The following is a 24,156-nucleotide window of genomic DNA, read 5'->3' on the forward strand; positions in this document are numbered from 1 at the left end:
CATACGTGGTCCAATCAAAAGACCCGATTCCTGTCCACATTTCCAAGATGGCGGCCTCCACTGGGGTGAGTTTTCACCGATTGATGCATTATTTTCACGTCTATTTTGAACATTTTTAGGTTATAAACAATAGAAAAAAATGTAGGTATGTTAGTTCCTAACACGTTTACCATGACGTGTTGATCTAAAGTGATGGATGGAGGCATATGGCTTGGCAAAATACGTTTGTAATTATTTTCTTGGTTTGTCCGCTGTCGTGTCGCTGAGCTGTTTCATTACACACGATCGGCGTAGGCGCACCGGCGTGGGGGGGGGGGGGGGGGGGGGGGTTCAGTACGCTGGATTGAGGAGAACGGCGAATTCCTCTGTGAATGTGATTACAGTTATCAAATGAACAATAACTATATATGTATTTTTTTGTTCCATTGTATTGTTCCATTGTCATGATTGTGCGTATTGAAACAATTTTTCCCGGCATAGTTAAGAATCGTTATAAAAAAATAAGACACTTTGATTTTAATTTCAACATTTTCAAGTAAAATGTTGAAATTAAAACTGTCTATTTGTCAAGTCATGTTTGTTAACCTAAAGCACAACATGTCATTGATAGCTTTGTCGCAAATTATGATGTATTAATGAAACAGCAGTTTTATTTAGCACTGGCACTTGTACTTTTTAAGCAGATTTGAACTGCTTATTTAATTTACTTATTTTTGATTTTTCTCCTTTCATTTAACCTTCCTCCATGATATCACTGATCTGTAAACTATGAAACTAACATTAATTGAAGGAATTTTGTTTTCATTTATCAGATGGTGAGGTCAATGGTTGGTACACTTCTACTGCTAGTTGTTCTTCAAGCTTTGCATGTCACTGCCATCAAGTCAAAGCCAATCACAACGTCTCTGCAAGCTAAGTGGCCGGCCACACCGCTGGTGTTGGAGGCTAGTGAGTTCCTGGCGGACAAGGGAGAGGAAAGCTTCTGGAGTTTTGTGGACTCACTGTCTGGACTTAAAGATGGGGATATCGGAGGTGAACTGATCATTTTAAAGCAACTAAACTTCTTTCAATTATCAAGAAGAACAAAGTGTTAATCACATATTTCGTGTAATCAACAGCTTGCAGTTTCAAATTCTGGGTGGTTGTTATACAAATGTGGGAGCCAACTTATCAGGAATGTACAACTGTCTGCAGCCGAAAAATCATGCTGGCCATTAGAAAATTTTGTGGCCGGCATGAGCTGAACTTTATGGTTGCAGCAATATTTCAAGCAAATGCCGTTTCGGAACTTAAAGTAATCTGTTCCGCAAAACGGACAAAGATTTAAGTTCTAAGCCAAACAGACTGGAATTTTTTTTAATCCCAACTTGACTGTATCATCTTGGTTGACGTTCTTTCAGAGACGGACGAGAGTATGTATGCCTTTGTGCTGAAGTTCGCCGGACGTCTCCTGACCGATACGGAGATGGATCTACTCAAGCTCACGCTGTCTATTCACTCCCACTCGCCTCGAATAGAAATGTTTAACCAGGTAAGACATTGCTACAAATAATTACAAAGTCAGGTAAACATAAAAAAAACTGATGTTGATTGTGAGCTGTATGAATTATGAGCTGTAGCGGGATAAACACTGCCTATGCTGTATTTTATTGAAGATAATTCTTTCGATGGTTGGTGCATATGGAAATATACACCCTATTGAAATATATCAAATCATTAATTAAGCGCACATAAGAAGAAGACATTTCTTGCATAAAACCAACCCAACAATAACTGTAGAGATGATCATTGATTATAGCAGTTGGCTTGTGAGTGAAAAGTTTTTTTCACAAGTTCTAGGCTTTCATTTCTATCACTATGTTTTATTATTTGGCTGTGACAGATTGCGAAAGACCTGCCTCCTCCCACTGGCTGTAACACCTTTGTGGACATACATGGACAGGTTACATGCTCACTGAAAGATATGGCAGAATTAATAGATTCTGCAACAGAAAGGTACACCTACGCAGTGTTAGATAGGAGCATTGATAAAACTGTTAAGTCTCTGTGTCACACTTTGCTTTATTTGTAATCATAACCGGAACAACAAGCCCCATTGAAAATAACTTTTGCTTGGCTGTTCAGACTTGTACAGTGTTGAAAGACTGGAAAACCTGAAGTTTGAGCATTAGGGGCAGTATTGGGTCAAAGACAATGGTAAAATCTCTGCAGAATCCTTGTGTTCGGCTTAGAAATAGCAGTAAAACAGGAAAATGCATGGACTTTGCATTTTGCCCTTGAACAATTATTGATTCTAAAATGGCACAGTTGATCTGACAACAGTTGTGTTTGCAACAGCTGTGCCTACAATTTCATTTCTGACAACAACGTTTGAACAGTTCAGGACTAATACTGAAGTCTTGTGCTCTCATCAACTGAATATAACATTTCCACATGCTCAATTTTGTTACAATTTTCTTCATATTTCAGGCCTAAGCCAAACATATACGCAGTCGATCACCAGTATCCCAGATCCAAGAACAACTCAGTGACAGTCGTTCTGTACGGTCACGTAGGCAACCTGAAATCACAGATGAAACATTTCCACCAACGGCTAAAAGAATTGGCTGATAGGGGCGCTGTACAGTACGTCTTGAGACATTTTGTAAAGGTAAGACCGCGTGTGGAACTGTCTTAATCATTCTTTATACCCCCTCCAAAGGGGTTATAGCACCATTCCAAGGGTAGATAGCGCCCCTCCAAGGGGGTTATAATTTTTATTCAAAATGTTTTTTGCCTTACTTTGCTTGCAGGAAAAATCTGATCAACAGATCCGGTTATCAGGCTATGGTGTAGAGCTTGCCATCAAGAGTACAGAGTACAAGGCGGTGGATGACACAGAGGTCAAAGAAGGAGACAGCCAATCACAAGACGAGGAGGACAACGCGCCGGACGAGGTCCAAGGCTTCGTCTTTTCAAAGCTCAAGTACGTTTCAAGTTGTTGTTTCAAATGAAATGATTCAAAATTGTGCTCCTTTTTTTAAATCAGGGAAAATGAAGTCTTCACTAATGACGAGGGTTAATCAGTGGCATAACTAAAGGGTAATGGGGGACACAAGACCCCATGCCCCCTCTCAGAATATGGGGCTGGCAAAAATAGGATTTTTCATTTTAATAAAATACCCATTGAGTGCCCTCTTCCAGTAAATGAGCACCCCAGGTTCCCCTTCCGAGTGCTTGCTCCCTCCATGCAAACTGGACCACAGTATCCCCTCTGGTCTTAATCCATGGCATTTTACAGTCCTTGGCCTCAGCCCCTGCTCCCTTCTCAATGTCTGAGTAGTCATTAAGCATCGGTGTGTCTAGCCAGGAAGCTGATTGACTTGATCTTGTCTTTTTCCAGAGAGCTCCATCCAGATTTAGTGGATAACCTCAACAGTTTCCGCTCCTCACTCCTCGAAAACACCAGGAAGATGGTTCCTCTTAAGGCTTGGCAACTACAAAGTAAGCTCCCTATTACTAATGGGTATAAGTTATTATTACCCCTGATAACTGAGCCCAAAATATATAGGTGCAAACAAATTATTCAAACTCAGTAACCATCTCTGCCCTCACAGGTACCCATTTCACTCCTGGGTTGGGAGAAATTGCTTTAATGACCTAGTCATTACTGGAAATACCGCTCTGTAAGAATGGTCACTTCAGCTCCCCAAATCTACCTAACTTATGAATTTCATTTTGGAGAACGTTTGTTGCTTACGATGACTTCCTTTGTGTTCTGTAGCCATTGCCTTCCAAGCTGCTCAGCGAGTGTTGTCATCGCCGACCAAAGACGCCCTGCGAGTTCTCAGGGAGATCAGTCAGAATTTCCCGCTCTTAGCGAGCTCCTTGGTCAAGACGCAGGTCAAGGATGAAGTCAAGAAGGAAATTACTGAAAACCAAAAGGTTAGAGATGTCTTAAGATCCTTAGTGTTTAACCAAAGTTTGTCATGTGTTATTTCCAGGAAATTTTCTGTTAGTCCTGAAGTCCGGAAGTTAGTCCTTAAAAAAATTGTTAAAAAATAACGAGTTCAATGGAAGCTGAGTTGATAATTAAGAAATTAATATCTCCTTGTGTTAATCTTCAGGTGTTTGAAGCAACATACGGCATTGGTGGGGGAGAAACAGTCATGATGCTGAATGGCCTAGTCATCGATACTGACGTTGCTGAACCGTTCCTGTAAGACAAACAAAAATCAGATTTTTTTAAGTGGTATCGCAAAACTCAGAACGGTTGAAACGAAGTCGTAAAGCTAATGGCGAACGTCACCATTTACATTATTTACAGTCGTCGATGTCATTTATTCACTTCTCTTTTGCATGAAGTGTGAATATTGAGCCCTAAATGAGTTTATCGTTGATGCTTTTCAATAGTATATGCCTTCTAGGGAGTTGAAGTTGCAGGAAAGATTGTTAGCCCATTGAGCAGGCTGCAGGGGTAATAATGACAATACTTGTCATATCGACCGTAGGTTGCTGGAGCTGCTGCGCTCTGAGAGTCAGATCCTCGGTGGTCTCCATTCTCTAGGAGCTAGCGGCGAGGCTGCCAGTCAGCTCATGAGGGTACAGGTAGCTTCCAAGGATAGCACCTACGCTGTGGACATCAGAGATAACAGCGTAGTGGTAAGTAGGAATTGAATACCTGAGAGAAACTAGACTACGCGAGCCTGTTCAACCCCATCGGGTATTCTTCAGGTACCGTGCTAAAATGCAACAATATCCAGCTTGACTCAAATGAGAACCCTGCTAAATGCAACAAACTGCAACAGTGGATTCTGTTGCATTGTGCAGTGAATCCAGTACACACCAACCTTGGCACCAAGCAGTTACCCTGCTAAATGCAACAATATCCAACTCAACTCAAATGAGAACTCTGCTAAATGCAACAAACTGCAACAGTTGATTTTGTTGCATTGTGCAGTGAACCCAGTGCATACCAGCCTTGGCACCAAGCAGTTACCCTACTAAATGCAACAAACTGCAACAGCGGATACTCTTGTATCGCCTTGGCACTATGAGCAGTTACCATGCTAAATGCAACAAGATGCTACAAAGCAAGGGGACTTGAGTTGCCTGCTAGATGCAACAGTATGCAACAACTTTATATTTTGGTTGCTTTCTGTTGCTGGTTCCAGAGTGCACACGGTTCTATTCCATAGATTCTGGATGGTTATTCACTGGAAGTCTTTTCATGCATCTGGTCTACATAATGGGCCGGATTTAGCCCATTCATTGCATTGCGGGGTAATCCTATACAAGAGCACTGCCCGACGCTCTTCACCAGTCTACTACAAAAGTAACTAGTGACAGTCAGTATAAGTAGTCAGTCAGTCATCAGTGAGATAGGTACGAAGATGATACTAGGCTTGCTTTCCAGAATCAACCCCCCCCCCCCAAAAAAAATCTGCAAATCTCTAACAACTATGAGTTTTTGGAGTTTGGAGTTTTTCCTTGAATATTGTGATAACTTTTTGATGATCTTATTCTGTTTTCTTCTTGTCAAGTACTTGAATGACATAGAGAAGGACGATCGCTACGCTCACTGGCCCAGCGGCATTCAGGAATTCCTGCGACCGATGTTCCCTGGGATGCTACGACAGATTAAGAAAAACGTCTTCCATCTGGTAAGGTTATAAGATTGTATACCGAGTTGCATAATTATCAACAAACAACACAGATCATGGAATTGGCCTGCTTATGGGTAAAAGAATTTTCGTATGCTTGGGTTGTAACTAGTAAGGTCCCATTTGAATCCTTCCAGGCCCTTTATTCTCCACTCGGATGTTTTTGAGAAATCCATCTGTGGGATTGGAGAAAATAGAAACCTATGGAGGTTTCAGTACAGTGAATTTAACATTTCGTACTTGCATAGTATTGGAATTAGGAGAATTTAGTGAGATTCCTAGCAAACATGACTGGGGAATTAGGATTTTATACAAGGGTAAATTCTTTGTAAATTTCGGTAAAAGTAAAAGGTAAATTTCATCAGTGAAATTTAAAGTAAAGTGTTGAGGGGGAACCTTTTAATTTGCCTCTATCGTTGCATTGAAATCATTCTTGAAATGGGCACTGATGTTTTTCCTCCCCCAGATCTTCCTGTTAGACCCCACCCAGCCCCAATCACTTCAGCTCCTGCAGCAAGCTGAGATGTTTGTCCTGAACGAGGTCCCAATCACGGTGGGCGTGGTGTTTGTCGTTAACAACGAGGACGTGGTTGACGGGCGGGACGATGCGGGCGTGGCCATGATGAGGGCGTTCAACTTTGCCATGATCGATGGCGGATTGGGCCAGGCGTTGGATTTACTCATCAAGGTATTGTCAATGGAAACCTTGCCTCTGCAGTATAGTCTTATAAAGAAGCAAAGGTTCCACATATTGCTCATGTGTTACCTCCAAGCCTGAAGAAACCTAGAGAGAGAAGAAACAATAAACAGAAAAATCTGTTTGAGAGGCAGACAGAAAACACTCTAGAATTGTGTTAAAGAGAAACCTTTAGAATTACTTAAAGACAGAAAGCTTGTTGTTTGAGGTAAGATTCGAACCTCGTTCGCAGAATTGAAAGAGGAAGAAAGTACCCACCTGACTTCCAAGCATTTGTATTTGTTCTGTGCATTTACAAAATTTGACTAAGTTCCACTGGTTTTCTCCCTTAAATCCCTCTTTTTGTTCAATTAAAAATGTAATTTAATTTTCTCATTGTTGTACATTGTTACACTTGTTTTGAGAAAATGAGTGAAATTTACAGAGCTATGTACGCCGCACACAGTTTTATTTTGGAATAGTTTTCACATTTTGACTGATTTTTTTTTTTGTGTGTGAAGATTCTGACTGCAGCTGAGGACAAGGTTGTAACCCCGGAGGATGTGTTCCAAACCTTCAACAAGATGTTCCCTGGGGAAGAGGTTGATGATATTTTTGGGTCAGGCACTGAGTATGATGATCGCAGACAGGTTGGTCATAGTTGTGAAGAGTTCTGGGTTTCTGAATTTCTTTCCTTTCATTAAACCAAGAATTTGTCAGAAGTGAGAGTGGCATTGTTTTCTCTTTTGAAGCCAGTTATTGAACATTTTCTGTAATGTTAGGTAAAACCATTCCCAAATATCTATGGGTACAGTTTCCAGAGGATTGTGGTACATGTACAAATATTAATTAAAACAAATTTCATTTTTTTCTCCATTTTTGTGTAGGATGGCAAGACTTACTTTGAAAAGACCGGCCTGGGTTCACTACCTCAGGTCATGATGAATGGTGTTCCCTTTACTCCGAAGCAGGTACGACAAAATGCTTAGCTCTCAAAATATCCAAACACCCATTAAATGTTACCTCCTTAACTCAAACACCGGCTGCTTACCGTAAGTACTGATATTCAGAGGAGTTTTAGCCAGAAAATTGACGTGTGGATGACTGATAGAATATTGTCTAGAAATTAAGAATTTTGCATAAATGTTTGAGGAACTTTTTTACTCTAACAGCTACAGCCTGACGAGTTTGAAGAAAGTGTGGTTACAGCTATTCTAGTGGCCACTCCTGACCTACAGAGGGCAGTATATAGGGTAGGTGTGGAATCCCAACGGTAAACGTGTCAGTGTTTGAACAAATCTTTTCAACAATTTTCCTAAATTCTGCAAACCCTCTAAACCACTGAGGTAGATTTTGAACGTTGTTGGAGGTTGTGAATGAATCGTTTCAACCCAAGTTTTTGAGATTTGGTTGTTTTGCATTTCATATCATAGTATTATAAGGAGGAAGAAATAGTTTAAGTCTGCTGTTCTCCACTGTTATCCTGCATTCAAAATCTTTGAGGAATGCCACAGTTCATTGACAAAATGCATACAGTACTGGCCCAGTTCGATACATCATTATATTCTTTACGTATTTGCAACATACTAAGTTGTTATAGCCATTGTAGATTCCGTGAATGTTTTTTTTATTTTCTCAGGGCAAGATTAATGATCGTACGGACCTGTTGGACTATCTGATGTCACAACCCAACGTGATGCCGCGCCTCAATCCTAGAATCCTGGCAGACGATACCAGACTGCTTGACCTGACGGCACAACCAGGTAGTGTTTTGCTCTGAGCTTTTGTATATAAAAAGCCATCCGGGCATGCTATCACTTTGAGTTGGTTATCAAGTGTCTCTTATACGGTTTTGTTTTTGTAACACCATTGCTTCAATCGTGTGTCGTGTGTTTTTTTTATTTCTGGATAGGTGATTTGCCCTCTCTGAGTCTGTCTGTGTTCCAAGGCCTGAGTACAGATGACAAGAAGGCAGCTATTGCTAACACCATGAAATACCTCACCAAGAAAGGTAAATTTAAAACAAACTTCTTGTCACCTGATGCATTTGGAGAAAGCAAAGTTTCATCAACGGGAAATGTGAAAGTGTACCCAGCAAATTTCAAGACATCTTGGATAAAATTATAAGCACGTTCCTGGGTTTTCGCAATTGGTTCAGAGAAACAAACGTATCAAAAGTGATATTGAAGCAAATTTTGTTTAGTATTTGGGTCTTCAAGTGACAAGAATGAAGGTTTTCTAACTCCATTCATTTTCACTGCACACATTTTTTAGGAACGTACACTATTCAATTCAATTCAAACTCACATTTATTTCCACACCAAATGAGAAATATAAGCAGAGAATACATGAATAAGTAACATGACAAAAAAAAGAAGATTTATTCTGCTGTGAAATTTTTCAATTTTGTTTTTGGACATTGTCATAACAGGCTTCTTCTTGTGCTGTCACTTTCTTACACTTTCTTTACAGATGATACAAGCCTACGTCCGGTAAGCATGTGGGTCGTGTGCGACTTGGAAACAACCGAGGGCAGGCTTCTGCTTAGCAACGCTCTCAAGTACATGGTGAGAAAATGACACTTTGTTCTTAAAAAGTTGTAGTTGTTTCCATCTATAGAACTATAGGCATCTTTCAGTCAAACAAGCTTTTGTAATACTCCTTAAAAAACTGCTATAATTTACCAACTGTTGAGTCCTTTTAATAACAGAAAACATCCAATACTATTCGTATTGGGGTCATCTCCAACATGGATGGTTCAAGCAACGGCCAGCAGTGGTTAGCTAGGGCCGTCCATGCAGCACAGCAGACGCAGACCAGGAATCACGCCAAGAACTTCATCAATAAGCTGATCAGAGAGGAGAACTACAAGGGCATTGAGCGAGGAGATACCAAGGTGGAAGATTATGAAGTCCATGTAAGTGTGCGATAATCACAAGTCAATCATAAGACAATCACAAGTCCATCACAAGTCGATCATAAGTCAAGCACAAGTCAATCATAAGACAATCACAAGTCAATCACATGCCAATCACAAGTCAATCACATGTCAATCAAAAGTTAATCACAAATCTAATCACAAGTCAATCACATGTCAATCAAAAGTCAATCACATGTCAATCACGAGTCAATCACTATCCAGTCACTAGTCAATCACAGTTAAATTGAATATTTTGTTGACTCTTTAATCATCTGGTTGACACTGTTTTCTTGTATTATTTTCAGGGCATGGATTTGGGTGCTTTCAAGAAGTCTTACGAGGAGACTGAGTTTCTCAAGGTCCACAGGTTGTTCAGTGATAAAGTTCTTCATCTTGTGCCTGGCCAGAGAGCTGTGATTGCTAATGGAAGGGTAAGAAATTAAGAAGGTAACACAACCCAGCCCAACCCAGTCGAGCCCAACCCATTCAAACCCAAATCAACCCATTCAAACCCAGCTCTACCCAACTCCACCCAACCAAATCCAGTCCAGCCCATTCAAACCCAACCCAACACAACCCAACCCAGCCCAACCTAATCTTAACTTCTTAAAAAAAAAAACCCAACCCAATCCAGCCCAGTCCAACCCAGCCCAGTCCAACCCAGCCTACCCCAATCCAAGCTAATCTTAACTTCTTTAAAAACAATTCAAATTGTTTGTCTTTGAAACCACATTTAGCTGATGATATTCTCATTGTCAGGTCTTTGGTCCACTATCAGAAGATGAAGCGTTCACAGAAGACGACTTTTCTCTGGCTGAAAAATTGATATTGCAGACATCGGCAGCCAACGTCAAGAAAAAGGTAAAGTCCATGAAATTAATTGAAAAGCAATGTGTAAGTTTTTTATGTAAACAAATGTTTCTGTGTACTAAGGAACTTCATAAAATGGCCTCCACATTCCAGCCTTCTCTGGGACTTGGTCAAAAGTGTTCTCATAGATTTCTCGACGTCTCCCAAACTGGCTGAAAAGTAAAAGTAGAAGTTTTTCTTCTGAAGCCTACTGTTTGTTGGTCTATCTGTTTGTTCAGTTGGACAAGCTTGCCTCCCACTTTGCCAGCACCGGTGATTCCTTGAGCGACCTGGCGCTGAAGGTCGATGCCTTGCTAGCCTCCAACTCCAGGCAGGAAGGTCGCAAAGAGGTCAGCTTCTGGAAGGACAAACACAGGTAAGCCTTGAGGACAAGACTAATAATAATACAAGATCAAATATGGTCGGATTGTATTTTTCAGAATAATCTGATGAGAAGCACAGGTAGTCCTACACAAAAGACTTTTAAATTGACCAGGATTTGGTTGCTTTACTGGCAAAGGAATTAACCAACTTTAAACTCTTTTTGAAATGTTGTGCTTAGAATTTTGACGCTACCAGGACATGACCTTTATAGACCTGTGGACTACTGTATACTCCTACATTTGCGGACTCCCGTTTTGTCAGTGACCTTATTCCAATTTTTTTTTTTTCTTCTTGCCAGCGTGATAGACATCGCTCCCCGTGACCCGTCCAAGCCGTCCTTTGACATCGTAGCGATTCTAGACCCGCTCAGCTCCCAGGCTCAGAAGTGGAGTCACATCCTGGGAGTCTTGACAGACGTCATCAACGTCAGGATCAAGGTCTTCATGAATCCTAAGGACAAGCTGTCTGAGATGCCACTCAAAAGGTGAGTATAACAGTGACGGAGTCATGAATATTCATGGCTTGGTGGTTTTATGAATATTTATATCACTGTTCACATTAAATCACAATCACCATAATGAATATTTATATCTGCCTATTTTGCCCTTGGTATTACAGGACCTATCTGATTAAAAAAAATTGCAGTCTTGCTGGCTGTGTTGGGCATAATCCTTATAAAGTTAAATCATGAATATTTATAGATTTGGTAATTCTTAAAAAGAGAAGGAACGCAACAACTATTGATTATTACAACGATAAAGTGGAACTTGAAAATTAACAATCTTAGTCTTTGCTTGCTGCAGTTAAATTAGAGACCATGCTTATTGACATACTTTTTTGTGTGGTGGAATTTTATTTTTAAGGTTTCAATTCATCTTTGTTCTTTTGCAGATTTTATCGTTATGTTTTGGAACCGGAGTTAACTTTCAGGGTAGATAGCAGGTAAGTCAAAAGATCTGTAAATAGTCCACGAAAAAAGGGAAAAGTGATCATGGAATTTTTCAAGGTGGGTGCACTGTGTAGTGACCTGCCAGTTTTGTTTGACATCGTAATGTGATTTATAGCCATAATCGTTTTTCTTAAAGCTGTTTAAATATGGGCTAAACATAGGAAAGGGTAGTGGTTGTTGTTTTCCTTATAGCATAAAAGTTTTTTTTGTGACTGTAGATTATTGTACTTTACTGTTCAAATCCACAGTAGACCCTGTACAAGTTTTTCTTAAGAAATTTGTTTTTCTCTCTTTACAGTTTGACGGCAGGACCCTATGCCAAGTTCAGTGACATGCCCCCTGACACCCTGCTGACCCTTAACCTTTTGACCCCAGAGAGCTGGATGGTAGAACCGGTCCGGACCGCCCATGACCTGGATAACATCAAACTCAGTGAGGTACAAACATTTGGTGATGTTTGTGAGTTTCAAAATTAGAATCCACACGTCTTGAAGAACTTGGGCAAATGATACAAAACCATTGCCAGCTAGCTTTTGCCATAATGTCTCTCCGAAAATCGAAGACGCAGATTTCTTAAAACCTTTGTCTACTTTTCTCCTTTGACAGTCGGAGTCTGGTATCCACGGTCAGTATGAGTTGGAGTACCTCCTAGTTGAGGGTCACTGCTTTGATCAAGCCAGCGGTCAACCACCCAGAGGTTTACAGTTCACGCTGGGAAACAAGCAGGATCCGGTTACCCAAGATACCATCGTCATGGCCAACCTGGTAAGAAGAAAACAGAAATCATACAAAATCTGGGGCCACTTTTAACAGAGCAGCTATTCAAATCCTGCCATACGTTGTGTCCTTGGGCAAGCCACTTCACCCCACTTGCCTCTCTCCACCAAATGGGTACGGACATTAGCTTGGTAGTAACCAGGCGGTGTCATGGCCTAGCGGTTAAGAACACCGGACTCATGCTCTGTTCAGAGGCAACAGTAGCGTGGGTTCGAGCCCGCCAGACGGACACTTGTGGCCTTGAGCAAGCTTCGTCATTCAGATGGGATGTAAAGCCGTAGGTCTTGGTAAACCTGCCCAAGGCACACAATAATCCTTCTCGATGGAAGTGCATCCCATCACATTTGTACCCAAGTACAAACCATCAGATGTCTCTCATGAATTTAACCGCCATGTTTTTATTTCATCTTTGACAGGGATATTTTCAGTTGAAGGCCAACCCAGGGGCCTGGCTTCTGAATCTAAGGCACGGCAGATCAGCGGATATCTACCAAGTCACTGGGTAAGTAAATAAATCAGGACATCATAGAGTTATATTAAATCAACATGATATATAAAAGCTGCTTAGTATATTGGTAAAATGTTTCCAAAATGGACTCAGGGAGGGGGAGGGGGCAAGGGGGGGGGTCGGGGTGGATGAAATGATAGTAAATAAATAACTGTTGATATCAGGGATTTTTTTTCAAGCAATGTTGTACTTGATTTGTTTTTCTTCATTGACAGTCATGAAGGCACGGACTCACTTCCTGGTGTAGATGACACAATCATTACAATGGACAGCTTCAAAAGCAAGATCATCAAAATTAAGGTGAGCTCTCCTTCGATTGTGTCATTATGGTTAGAAATTACCTTTCAACAATCTCTTTTTTTGTTGTTGGTTTTCTTACATCGTTAATTTTACTTTTAAGTTTTTATTCAAATTTTTGTTTTTATGCAAAGGTGACCAAGAAGCCGGGCAAAGAAGATGAGAGTTTATTGGCCGACTCCCAGAACGACAAAAGGGTCGCAGGTGGAATCTGGGACTCTTTATCTAGGTGAGCGGGGCCATAAATTGGCTAACTATTGATAAATATAGCAAGTGAAAATATAACATACGCAGCAACTTTCTGGTTGAGTTTCTGTGTGTAAAATCCCACACAAGGGGCTAGTGGGGCCTCGGCCAGCACTGACGTGACAAACTATATCTTGAGTTATAGGTATGTTGTGAGTGGATAGATAGCTGGAAAGTGTGGCTATATCATCCAACAAGTTTGAAGTCCTTGGACCATAATATTCCTAAGGAAAATTGGACATACCCAGCAACTCTCTGCCAAGTTTCTGTCTGTGTGCGAAACGATGGGCTTTCACTGGGGACTTGGCCCATGCTGACTTGACCTTGTTGTTTGTTTTCTGGTCATTTTATTGGCTGACATCTAATCATGTCACAGTATGTTGTCCAGTCTGACAGGGTCTGGTGGCAAAGATGGCGACAATGGTCAAGACGAGACGGTGAACATCTTCTCCATTGCGTCGGGTCATCTCTACGAACGGTTCCTCAGGTAGGTCAAGCTTCTGACTTGGCCCTTACAAGTCCAAAAGAAGATTTGTATTTTGGACCAGAATTTAAAACAATCTTACTTCCATGAATCCCTCTTTCCTGCAATGTCTATCATGTTCTGACTTTGGGAAGTGATAGTCATGCTATAAAATCATTGACTAGATCTCAACAGGGTCTGTTAATAAAGAAAATAGTTTAAAGTGTTCGGTAGGAAACGATTCTTGATAACATTACTTTTGATTTGTAATACCAGGAATTTTGAATTTCAAAACTTTTAAGGTTGTAAGGGTTGTAAGGAAGTTGTCAAACAAACTTTTAAAATTAGTTTTGATTTTTATATGAAATTATGAATGATGTGTGTAACCTTTTTTTTTTCTTTTGTTTTGTTTTAGGATCATGATGTTGAGTGTCCTGAAACATACCAAGTCGCCTGTGAAGTTCTGGTTTCTGAAGAACTATCTGTCTCCCACCTTTAAGGTAAGTAGCTCAGCGTCAGGATAAAATGTCAAGGCAGGACGAATAATGTGTTCCCTTATATCCAGTGCAACGATGCAAGCATGTCAGGTTTGGAGTCACTGTCTGAAAAGTCTTGGGATCTGTAAATTTGATATTGAAAAAACTTGGTTTTGTAATGCAAAAACAAGAATTGAATTTGTAATGGAATAATCATGGATTTGTAAATGGAAAGCTTTTAGATTTTTGAAGGGATCCTGTGTTTTTCTGTTCTTTAGGAGTTTATACCCCACATGGCAGCAGAGTATGGCTTTGAGTACGAGTTGGTGCAGTATAAATGGCCACGATGGCTCCATCAACAGACTGAGAAACAACGACTCATCTGGGGGTAAGATTATCAAAATGTCAAGCAAATTTTGTTATGTTCTTAGGTAAGCTAGGAATATAGGTCAGCAAATTTGTAAGCTAAGCACAAATTAACTGAGGCCCAACACAGTGACTAGTGTCCTGTGTCTCAAGTCATGGACCTGCGTTAATACTGTGCAGGAAAAATGGCCTAAACTACTAGAAAATTCCCTGCAAAGTGTATTTTACGGTTTGGCAAGACATTTTGGCTTGCGCGCATGAATACATCCTGTCACTGTTAAACCATTCCTTGCGTGCGAAGTTAGCGCAGAATTTCTTAGGAATAGCTGTAAGCACTGACTCTAGTGATGGTAAGCGCAGAATTCCGTGGTTAACATAGCCATGAAATTGGGCCGTTTCTTTTTTCTTGCAATCATCTTAAACATTTAATTGAATTTGACCCACTCCTCTTTGTCTCAGTTACAAGATCCTATTCTTGGATGTCCTCTTTCCTCTGGATGTGAAGAAGATCATCTTCGTCGACGCTGATCAGATCGTCCGGGCGGACCTGCAGGAACTGGCCAGTCTGGACCTCCAGGGGGCGCCCTACGGCTACACACCATTCTGCTCCAGTCGCACCGAGATGGACGGATTCAGGTTCTGGAATTCCGGATACTGGAAGAGCCATCTGGCAGGCCGCAGATATCACATCAGGTACAGGGAGGGTTGGAGAGTAGGGGTGGAGCTACGTGCTAAAAAGAAGGGTGGATTAGTATAAGATTAGTAGATTAGATTCGTACAAACAGAATTTGGTAAAAAACATTTTACAAGGGTCCAGTTGCATAAATCATTGCATTGATGCTGTTGCCGTCTTTCCTACAGTGCGTTGTACGTCGTCGATTTGGTGAAGTTCCGCAAGATAGCTGCAGGGGACCGGTTGAGAGGACAGTACCAGGCACTGAGTCAAGATCCGAATAGTTTATCCAATCTGGATCAAGTGAGTAGCAAGGCAGATTGTTTATGCACAACGCCAAACCAAAAACGAACATGACAAATTTATAGTTTTTTTTTTTTTAAGGTATCAAGCCTTAAAGTCTGAACACCAGTTTGAAGAATGATATAATTGTAATAGAGCATCAAATTAGGTTTTGCCTTTCACCGACGTTTAAACACTGTATACTCAGTGTGTTACCTCCCGAGTGAAAGTTGGAAAAAATCACTCGGGTGGGACTCGAACCCACGACCTCCTGCTTTCTAGTGCAGATGTCTTACCACTCGACCACCGAGCTAACGCTAATCTTGCTAACGCTAATCTTGTAATAGAGCAAAAATGTGGGCCATTCCTCAACAATGTTCGACGCCATTTTTTTAAATGTTGTCTTTCAATATATTACAATTTTTTTTTCCCTGATGGAGCCATAAGAGCCTACTGTGCTGGGGAAGTACAGGTAGTAACGGGCAGGGTGGAACAGAGCTACTTGATTCATTTCTAAAACAATGAGCATATTTTTTTCACCTCATTTTCAGGATCTTCCCAACAACATGATCCACCAGGTGGCCATCTACTCCTTGCCTCAGGAATGGCTGTGGTGTGAGACGTGGTGCAGTGATGCTCAAAAGCCAGCCGCTAAGACGATAGACTTGGTAAGGGGCGGGGCAGTTAATAGTCGAATCGGGGAGGGGGATGGGCTAGGTTGTCTTCAGGCTGGGAGAGAGGGGGGGGGGGGGAGACAATCACAGGTGTATCTAGTACCCTGAAGTTGAATACCAACTTTTATTAACATGCTTGTTTTACCTTTGCAATATATGGATGTTTAAACTTGTTTGCAGTAAATATTGGTGAAGTTATTTTAAAAATCACATGTTAACATATTGGCATCATCACCCTGATATTCTTGAACTGTCAATTGTTTGCCCTTTGTAGTGGTTGATTTTCAAAACGATAACCCGATTTCTTTTTTAAAAATGAGGACATCAGAAATATGTTTCCTATTTAAAAAGCTGAAATAGTCTTTTATTATTGTTATTGTTATTATTTGTTTTGGTAATGAAACCAAGGATTCCTCAAAAGCACCCTAGGCACTGTAGCCCGAGAGCCTGAAGAAACCTGTAGAGAGGAGACAATGAGAATAAGTTTTAGAGGTGGGAGGAAAACCCCAAAAGAATATTCTGGGAAAAACCTACAGAATCAGGCAGGGACTGAAAACCCAATCCACATATTGACCCAGGTGGGATTCGAACCCTGGTCACAGCGGTGGAAGGCGAGGAAAGTACCCCTACACCAACCTGACATGGAATATAATGGATTTATACAATATCCACCTGCTGACAGAAGAATATCTTCGCTAATTTTTGTCCTTTCAGTGTAACAACCCTCTCACCAAAGAGCCCAAACTTGTGAGTGCCGTACGCATCGTGCCCGAGTGGACAGGTTATGACAACGAGATCAAGTCGCTCCAGGAACGAGTGGCTCAGGGGTTAACAACAAACGACAGTTTACCGACGGATGAGAAGACCCAGACTACAATAGATAGGCCTTCAGGTAAGGCAATTGAGTTGATCTTAGTTTTGTTTCAGATGTTATGCGCTCTGTGCACAAGTACCTCCCTCAGTGGCCAGAAAAGGAGAGTTGCGTATTTCGAATGATCCAAAGTTATTGGGACGGGGATTAGTCTGCGAGACCATCGCAAGTTAAATTCAAACGTATTCGCGCGTTGACGACACCTGACACTCGCGCGCGAAGACGCTATTGGGTAGCTTTGTGCACATTCAGGATAAATAATTCATGCGCACTTTGCCCGCGAATCAGTACAGTACGCACACGCGGTGTCCCGTCCAAGGGCTCTCAAAAGTGGTAAAAACGCGCCCTCTTTTGTTGGAGCACAGAGACCATAATGTGAATTTTTTACAACTTTGAGACATTGAAATGAAATTGTCAGTATTCCTTTATGAAAAGAAAATCTTCTGACAAACATCTTTCAATCCAGTATTTGTTCACTTTGGACATTACTGACATAATAAGTAGAACTACTGAGAGACTTTTAAACAGTCAAACTGGTATTTTTTTTAAAAATTGATGAAAGTTTCCCTCAAATGCCTTGACATTTTTGTTAATTAATTTAAGAGTTTTCCACCAAATACTTGTTCTTGAAACACATTTACAACTGTGATCTTGCCACCAAATTAGACGATTTTGAGTTTAACTGGCCCTTTTCAGAAATTGATGAAAACTTTCCCTTCAAATGTCTTGAAATTTTGTAAATCAATCTTAGAGTATTCCACCAAATACTAGTTCTAGAAAATACACTTGTAACTGCGATTTTTCTATGAAGTTGTAAACATTTTGAGTCTTTGTGAAACTGTGAAACATGATTTTTTTTTCTAATTTTCTTTGCAGATGATCATTCTGAGTTATGATGAAGGCTTTTGTGAACCACACACTGTAAAGTAGTATTTTCCAAATCGATCAAAAGTGCTCGCACGCGATACTTCAAGGCTGCGTCTGATGCTCCTGTTTGGAGCTGTTGACTAGGTCTAGTCAATAAATGACAACATGGAGTCATGCTGACAGTGAACGTGCAAGTTGACCTCAAAAACCTGCCAGATTTTACAAGAATACAGCGCATCCGGCACCATGTATAGGATCTACAGCCTGTGTAACGTCCTATTTATTGCATTTATTTTGTGCCCTGACTGGGCCCATCCAATCAAGGGGAATAAATTGGTATTTCGAGAGAAAAGCAAGCATTTCAATTTGCAACGTATTGAAAATATTGTGAATTGATAACTATTATAAAATTAAAATTGTTGATCTCAAATTCAGTTCAATAGATCATGCAGATAACAAGTGGGTAAATTTTATACACGGGAGTCTGTGACCAGACTAGTCAGCGTTTGGTACCAAGACACGTCGTCTGGCTAGACTTGAACTCTCTATGTACATAGCTGTAGCTACGGACGCCCGTTTCGAAGATGGCATAGAAGATTAGGCCAAACAAAAAAGTCTCCAGTTTCTGGTATGCGTGCGCGTCGCCGTAGCCATGCGCGTCGGCAAAATGAAAAAGTTTTTTTTCAATGAAAGATGATGTCTCAAAACCGCCAAACTCACTGGTTTGACTGGAATCCTGCTGCTGCACAATTTTAACGTGTTTTTAGATTGGGTTATGGTCGAGAATAAGCTTTATGTGGCCTCTCTGGACTCCCATATATTTGCACTAAGTTTAGTCGGGCACCATTTTTGCAGTCATCAGCCGACATTTGAAGAAAAAAAATCAGGTTAAAAAAAAAAAAAGCTGCGTCGCCGCACCACTTTTTGGGCAAGCTCCATACCAGAAACCGGAGACTTTTTTTTTTTTTCCTTAGAAGATACACAGTAAATTCTTTTGCAACATTGAGGTTTTTCACACACGCTCAAATTTCCTTGTGACACTTTGTACTGTATATTGTATTTTTATTTCAGGTGCTTTGTTCACTAACCTAAACGGGATATTAATAAATTAACCTTCAATTTGTGCCATTGTTTTAGAGCCAGTTATGTGGAGAATATTACTATTTTGCTGTATTTATCTGAACTTTTTGTCTGTGCCAGGCTGATTTTTATGCAGTATTTGCTGGAAATGGCACCTACCAAAGTTAATTATTTGAAACAATGGTCACCATTAAATTTTGACATGTGGCAATTACGTTAAAAAAGACAACGTGATAAACCTTGACAATAGGTTTAAGTTGCAAAAACATAAACAGAGTTAGTTCAATGCAACTTGCAGAAAAAGAATTGTACTAATCGATATAGGTGATAATCATGACAAAAACTTAAAATTATATTTTTATTTAAATTTCCGTCGGGAGTGCAGCTTTAAGCAGTGCCATGCTCTTTAACCACCGTAAAAAAGCTTAAGGAAACACCAGGAACTTTTGACTTGCATCAGAATATATACAATTTTGTACAAGGAAGGCCTTAAATTAAAAACAATGGGATTTCTACCATTTAGAAGGGAAATTTGATGTTTTTTTCGGGGGGGGGGGGGGAGAGGAGATGTATTTATTGCAATTTTCATCACAAGAAACTGTTGCCTTCATCGAACTTTCAAATACGTGGTGATTTTGCTAATTCAGAGACTTTGAAAAAAACCCCAAAATTGTTGTGAACGACGCCCTCCTTTGAAGTAATATAGCGCCCTCTGTTGATGGCGCAATAATTTGAGACCCCATACATTTTGAAGAGCGCCCTCTGTTGATCATTCATATACCCGCATTTATGACTTTCCCATGCTCGTGCGAGGAAGTGTAGGCAATATTTTTTCATGCAATTCTATTTTAAGATTTTGCATTCAGAAAATATCCGATAAAAGCTCTCTTTCGTTGCATATAATATAGATTTATGGTGTTAATCAATAACTGTCTATGTGCTCTTTTTTAGCATTTTTTCCCCCCGTAAGATCCTCCGAATATAATTTTTTTTAAAGCAAAATGTTTGGGGCAAAACTTCGGATGGGACCGTGGGACATAATATTTGGGCCATTTTTCAGATGTATTTCTCATATAAAACTTGAACTCTTTACTATGTTTGTCTGTGTTTGTTTGTTTTTTATTAATGAATAAAATGTATAAATCATAACTACACGAAATAACCTCTGTCGATGATTTACCACCATCCCTGCGGTTCAGTGCTTCGGACATCCGTTAGACAACGTTCACCCACGAGAAAAAAACAACATGTTAAGGATATATCCATAAATGCATCGGGTATTCGAATAACGGAAATGGTGACAGTTGTGGTCCAGGTCAAAATAGTTGCATCAAGTTTCCATCAACACTAAGTTGACGTTGAATGCACACAGAAACAATTCCAATGATCAGATGGTTTAATTTTCAGGGATACATTGGAGTTTTCGACATGAAGACTCGGTTTATCTTAAGTACATTTTCCAAACTTTGAATTAAGCAAAAGTGTTGAGTAGGTGATTGACCTACATGTCCCTTAAACAGGTTGACCGTGGTCTACCCATATTGTTTCCAGCATCTAAGATTCCAATAGGAAAAATGACTTGCAGTGCACCGAGTTCAATACTGGCTTGCTTGTCCCATGCTCGGACTGGTTCCATGACCAGTTTGTATCCATGCAATCACGCTTGCACGCGCGTGACTACTATTTGGTTCTTCCATCCACTCAAATTGAGCACGGGAGCAAACTCCTCACACTCTGATGGTACCTGAAATCCTAAAATTCTCATTACTCCGAGTAGACTCTGATGATCATTAGTGTCTCGGGTTACCGTACGGGCAGGCTACATGCCGTCTCAAACACCAATTTAAGAAATAGATAGCCTATTCTCCCGCAAAGGTCTGCGCTAAGCTCATGGCATGTGTCTCATTTCAAAGTGGAAAATTATGTTCAGCGAGAGTCTGGAATTTTCAGATGAAAGCCAGTCACAGTTCTGAAAGGAAGTTCATCCCTACATGCTATGGTTTGAGAGACCTCGCAAATTACAATAATTTCTAGGATTTGTTTTGCTAGTTTAGAATGCGTCACCACAAAAAATAAATAAAAAATGTCAATGTCATGAAATAATTTTTGTTTCTTTTATTCGGATTCCAACCTCGTTATTAACGATTGTTGCTGTTGTTTATAAGATAGAGAAAAAAGATTTTATCTTCATTTCTGTGCAACTTTCATCCATCATTAGCGTTAAAAAGTACTTCAACGCGTTTCCTAATCGATGCTCCGCGCAAATGAGTCATACTTTTTCTTCCCCCCCCCCAGGAAAAAAATCTGTCGGCGAAGCCACCAAAACTGCGGCCGATAGCCATTCCGCTTTTCGTATTCATTTGATTCATGCATTAAAATGTACTCCCTTAATAACAGCCTTGCACATATTCCATTTAGGGCCTAGCTCATTAATATGCTGACCGTCTAAAAACCCGCGTCCGACCTGAACAGCAGATGAAATTCAATTATTATCGATTGCCGTAAATCTTCTGCATAAACGCTCAACCTAGCTACAATGAAATGTCACGAAGCGCGGTGGATGGTCCGAGCAGCTGCGCATACCGGGCATCCCGCATTCATTCCAGGCGGGGTGAATGATTACCCGGACGGTTGACAAGCATAGATGGTGCACGGTCAACGCTCTTCACCAAGTCTTTATTACAAGTTTGGTTGGAAGAACGATTGCTACACGAAAACCTTCTTTGCTATTTCTAAATCATTATTAAAAGACGAGGTTTTCATTCTTGTTCATCAAATGCATAGATTTGTACTTGAAATTTTCTTTAACTGATTGATGACTACAAAAACAAAAACAAAACAAAACCAACCTAAAAATTACACATTGTGTCGGCAAAAAAAAAATATTCTAGATTTTCTTACGGGAAACGTGACCTTAAAAATGAAGAGTGCTTCATTATATAAGAATCGAAACTTACATAATTTTTCACATTTCTATTTCAACTGCTTGTCCTGAAAACTTGGAAATGAAATGTTTTTTTTTTGCTAAGCCTTCAGTTGTTATGTTGCTAAGTCACCTTTTTGAAACAAACGTTTGTATTTTTTTGGTGTAATAAAATTCAATTTGTAAATTTCTAGAGAAGGCTGAATTAATTATCAACTTATTCTATAAAGAGTACTTCTTACTCAAAAGATACAATCATATTTTCCTTCATGATTTGCTTCCCAAACGGCCCTCTCAATCCACCGAATCGTGAAGTTGAGCCAAGACCGACACTCCGCGCAGTTCATGAATGAATATACGTACACACACATAAACACATTTCAGCAAATATTTAATTCATTATCATTTCGCATTCTGCCATTAACTTAGGGATGGGCCGTACAATCTTGAGACGATGGTTCGTGTGGCTGTGCCAGTGGTGTTGAACATCCATCATTCTGGATTATCACATGGTGGACTCATTGCAAAGCAGAGAAATATGACTGCATTTTTTATTAGCCGTATTGTTATTAATTTCTACACAGGCAGAGCATTTCAACTTTCATATATAACTTATGTAAATTGTGTGATACAATCGACTTGTAGAAGGTTTTATGATTCAAGCTTCATCATTGTGAATTAAAATCACAAAATGACTTTATTTTCATCGTTACCAATGTAAATGTGTTAAACGCATGCGGTAAAATTATAGCATGCAGAGGACATTGTTCTATATTTTCAATTCGAAGATTAATGTCAAAAACCATAAGTTGCCAAAATAAAAAAGTTCAATGAAAACTTGCAACGATTCTTGATGTTTTAGTTCTTCGATTGGTGTGGGCTTTTAAATGAGAAAGAAAATACATTTTGATTGTTTTCCCAATATTTTTGAAATAAGAAGGCCTGCAGTCTGTGTATGTGTCTCTGATGGTTTTGTTTGATAATATTTACAGTCAAACTTTACGTTGAAGATGATTGGGATGTTCTGCATTCCAATGCGCGCAGCGCCAGCTGGATTCCGTTGAGTAGCGGTGATGTCAAGTTGACGAGGAACTGTGAGAGAATGACATGTGATGTAAACATCCAGATGTTCAGACTTGTTACTGATTTTCACTCCCGCTTGGTTTACCAATGAATCATGGATGATGTTTTGATGTTTTTTTAAATATATTTTAAAAATATCCTTTATAGTTTTATTTTAACCTATAATTGGATCTTAATGTCTTTTTGAAAATACTTTTGTGTCCTGTTTTTATTCCATCGTTTTATGTGAATGTTTAAATTGATTTTTTTTTTATTACTGAATTATAATGACTGTGCTGTATTGTATAATGTTTGTATTTTGCTTGTTGTCTGGACAGCCTTTGGTGAAATGATTTAGTTCACTTCTAGGTAATCCTCGGGTCTGTCTTTTTCTGTAAGTGTCATTTTATTGTGTGTGCCTGATAATAAATAAATAAATACATTTTAGAAAAATTAAAAAAAGATTATAGTTTCTTTTTGGCTATGGTGTTTCAAACACATTTGAAATCACTAGTTCGAGATTAGTCCTCAACGGTTACTCTTCCTTTCAGGAATATCAAGTTGGGTTTAGTACCCCGAAGACGTTGTTCTTAAAAAAGCTTTGAAATTGTGGCACAAATTCGGTAAGACGTGTTATATAGCACCGATATAGCACCGATGAATGAATCGTCCTAATTTGCCTATGCTCTGGAAGACACTACAGAAACGAGAAAAGCTTAACGAGAAAAGCAGACCTGTAAGTGCATAATGGAGACATCACGAACTAAATCAGCTGCAATTGGAGCTGTGCCCAAACCAGCCATGCATGACATGTAGATGTTCAGGCGATTCAAGGACTACAACTCGTTGCTGGATTAAGATATCGCTGGTTCATAGAGAGGTAGTTAGCTCTCCACACATCATTAGTTTAACGACAGTTCATATGTTTACTACGGTACGGGTATCCTTACATGTACACGGCAAGTGTAGTATTGCATTAATTAACGTGCAGTAATACATATTCAGACTGGACTCAAATATGCTAATGTCATTGGAGGATTTGTAGGTGAAAATGAAATGGGAAAATTGTCAACTCTCAATTTTAACCGGCCGTGGCGATACAAAGGAGAGAAATTCACCATGCGCTGGTGTTTACTGCTCATAGGTTTGCAATGCCCAAGTTATTCTGACG

General features: G+C 39.9%; 1 protein-coding gene across 3 annotated transcripts; it reads left to right on the top strand.

Annotated features, from left to right (window-relative positions):
* LOC119724244 (UDP-glucose:glycoprotein glucosyltransferase 1-like) lies at nt 1-18,362 on the top strand. 3 transcript variants are annotated; one of them, XM_038195210.1, is made up of 37 exons: nt 1-65; nt 813-1,032; nt 1,401-1,531; nt 1,883-1,995; nt 2,470-2,650; nt 2,793-2,965; nt 3,383-3,483; nt 3,764-3,924; nt 4,107-4,198; nt 4,491-4,641; nt 5,523-5,642; nt 6,109-6,330; nt 6,840-6,968; nt 7,206-7,289; nt 7,491-7,571; nt 7,958-8,081; nt 8,231-8,329; nt 8,791-8,885; nt 9,029-9,235; nt 9,544-9,669; nt 9,998-10,099; nt 10,327-10,463; nt 10,770-10,955; nt 11,363-11,413; nt 11,719-11,857; nt 12,027-12,185; nt 12,614-12,699; nt 12,921-13,005; nt 13,137-13,231; nt 13,625-13,735; nt 14,127-14,211; nt 14,466-14,575; nt 15,013-15,246; nt 15,415-15,529; nt 16,060-16,176; nt 16,897-17,074; nt 17,930-18,362. In XM_038195210.1, exons 1-37 carry the CDS (start codon nt 48-50, stop codon nt 17,947-17,949), a joined length of 4,638 nt encoding a protein of 1,545 aa, XP_038051138.1. In that variant the 5' UTR covers nt 1-47; the 3' UTR covers nt 17,950-18,362. The 3 variants fall into 3 exon arrangements, with proteins under 3 accessions (XP_038051138.1, XP_038051139.1, XP_038051140.1); XM_038195211.1 differs by having other exon boundaries at nt 13,637-13,735; XM_038195212.1 differs by lacking the exon at nt 1-65 and adding an exon at nt 354-373.
* Nucleotides 18,363-24,156: the final 5,794 nt, after the last annotated feature.

Source organism: Patiria miniata, unplaced genomic scaffold (genome assembly GCF_015706575.1).
Source record: "Patiria miniata isolate m_02_andy unplaced genomic scaffold, ASM1570657v1 HiC_scaffold_18, whole genome shotgun sequence".
NCBI lineage: Eukaryota > Metazoa > Echinodermata > Asteroidea > Valvatida > Asterinidae > Patiria > Patiria miniata.

Coding starts and splice junctions, on each gene's coding strand:
- LOC119724244 (XM_038195210.1), top strand. Junction 9,236..9,543: donor TGGAAGATTATGAAGTCCAT/GTAAGTGTGCGA, acceptor TATTATTTTCAG/GGCATGGATTTGGGTGCTTT. Junction 11,858..12,026: donor ATAACATCAAACTCAGTGAG/GTACAAACATTT, acceptor CTCCTTTGACAG/TCGGAGTCTGGTATCCACGG.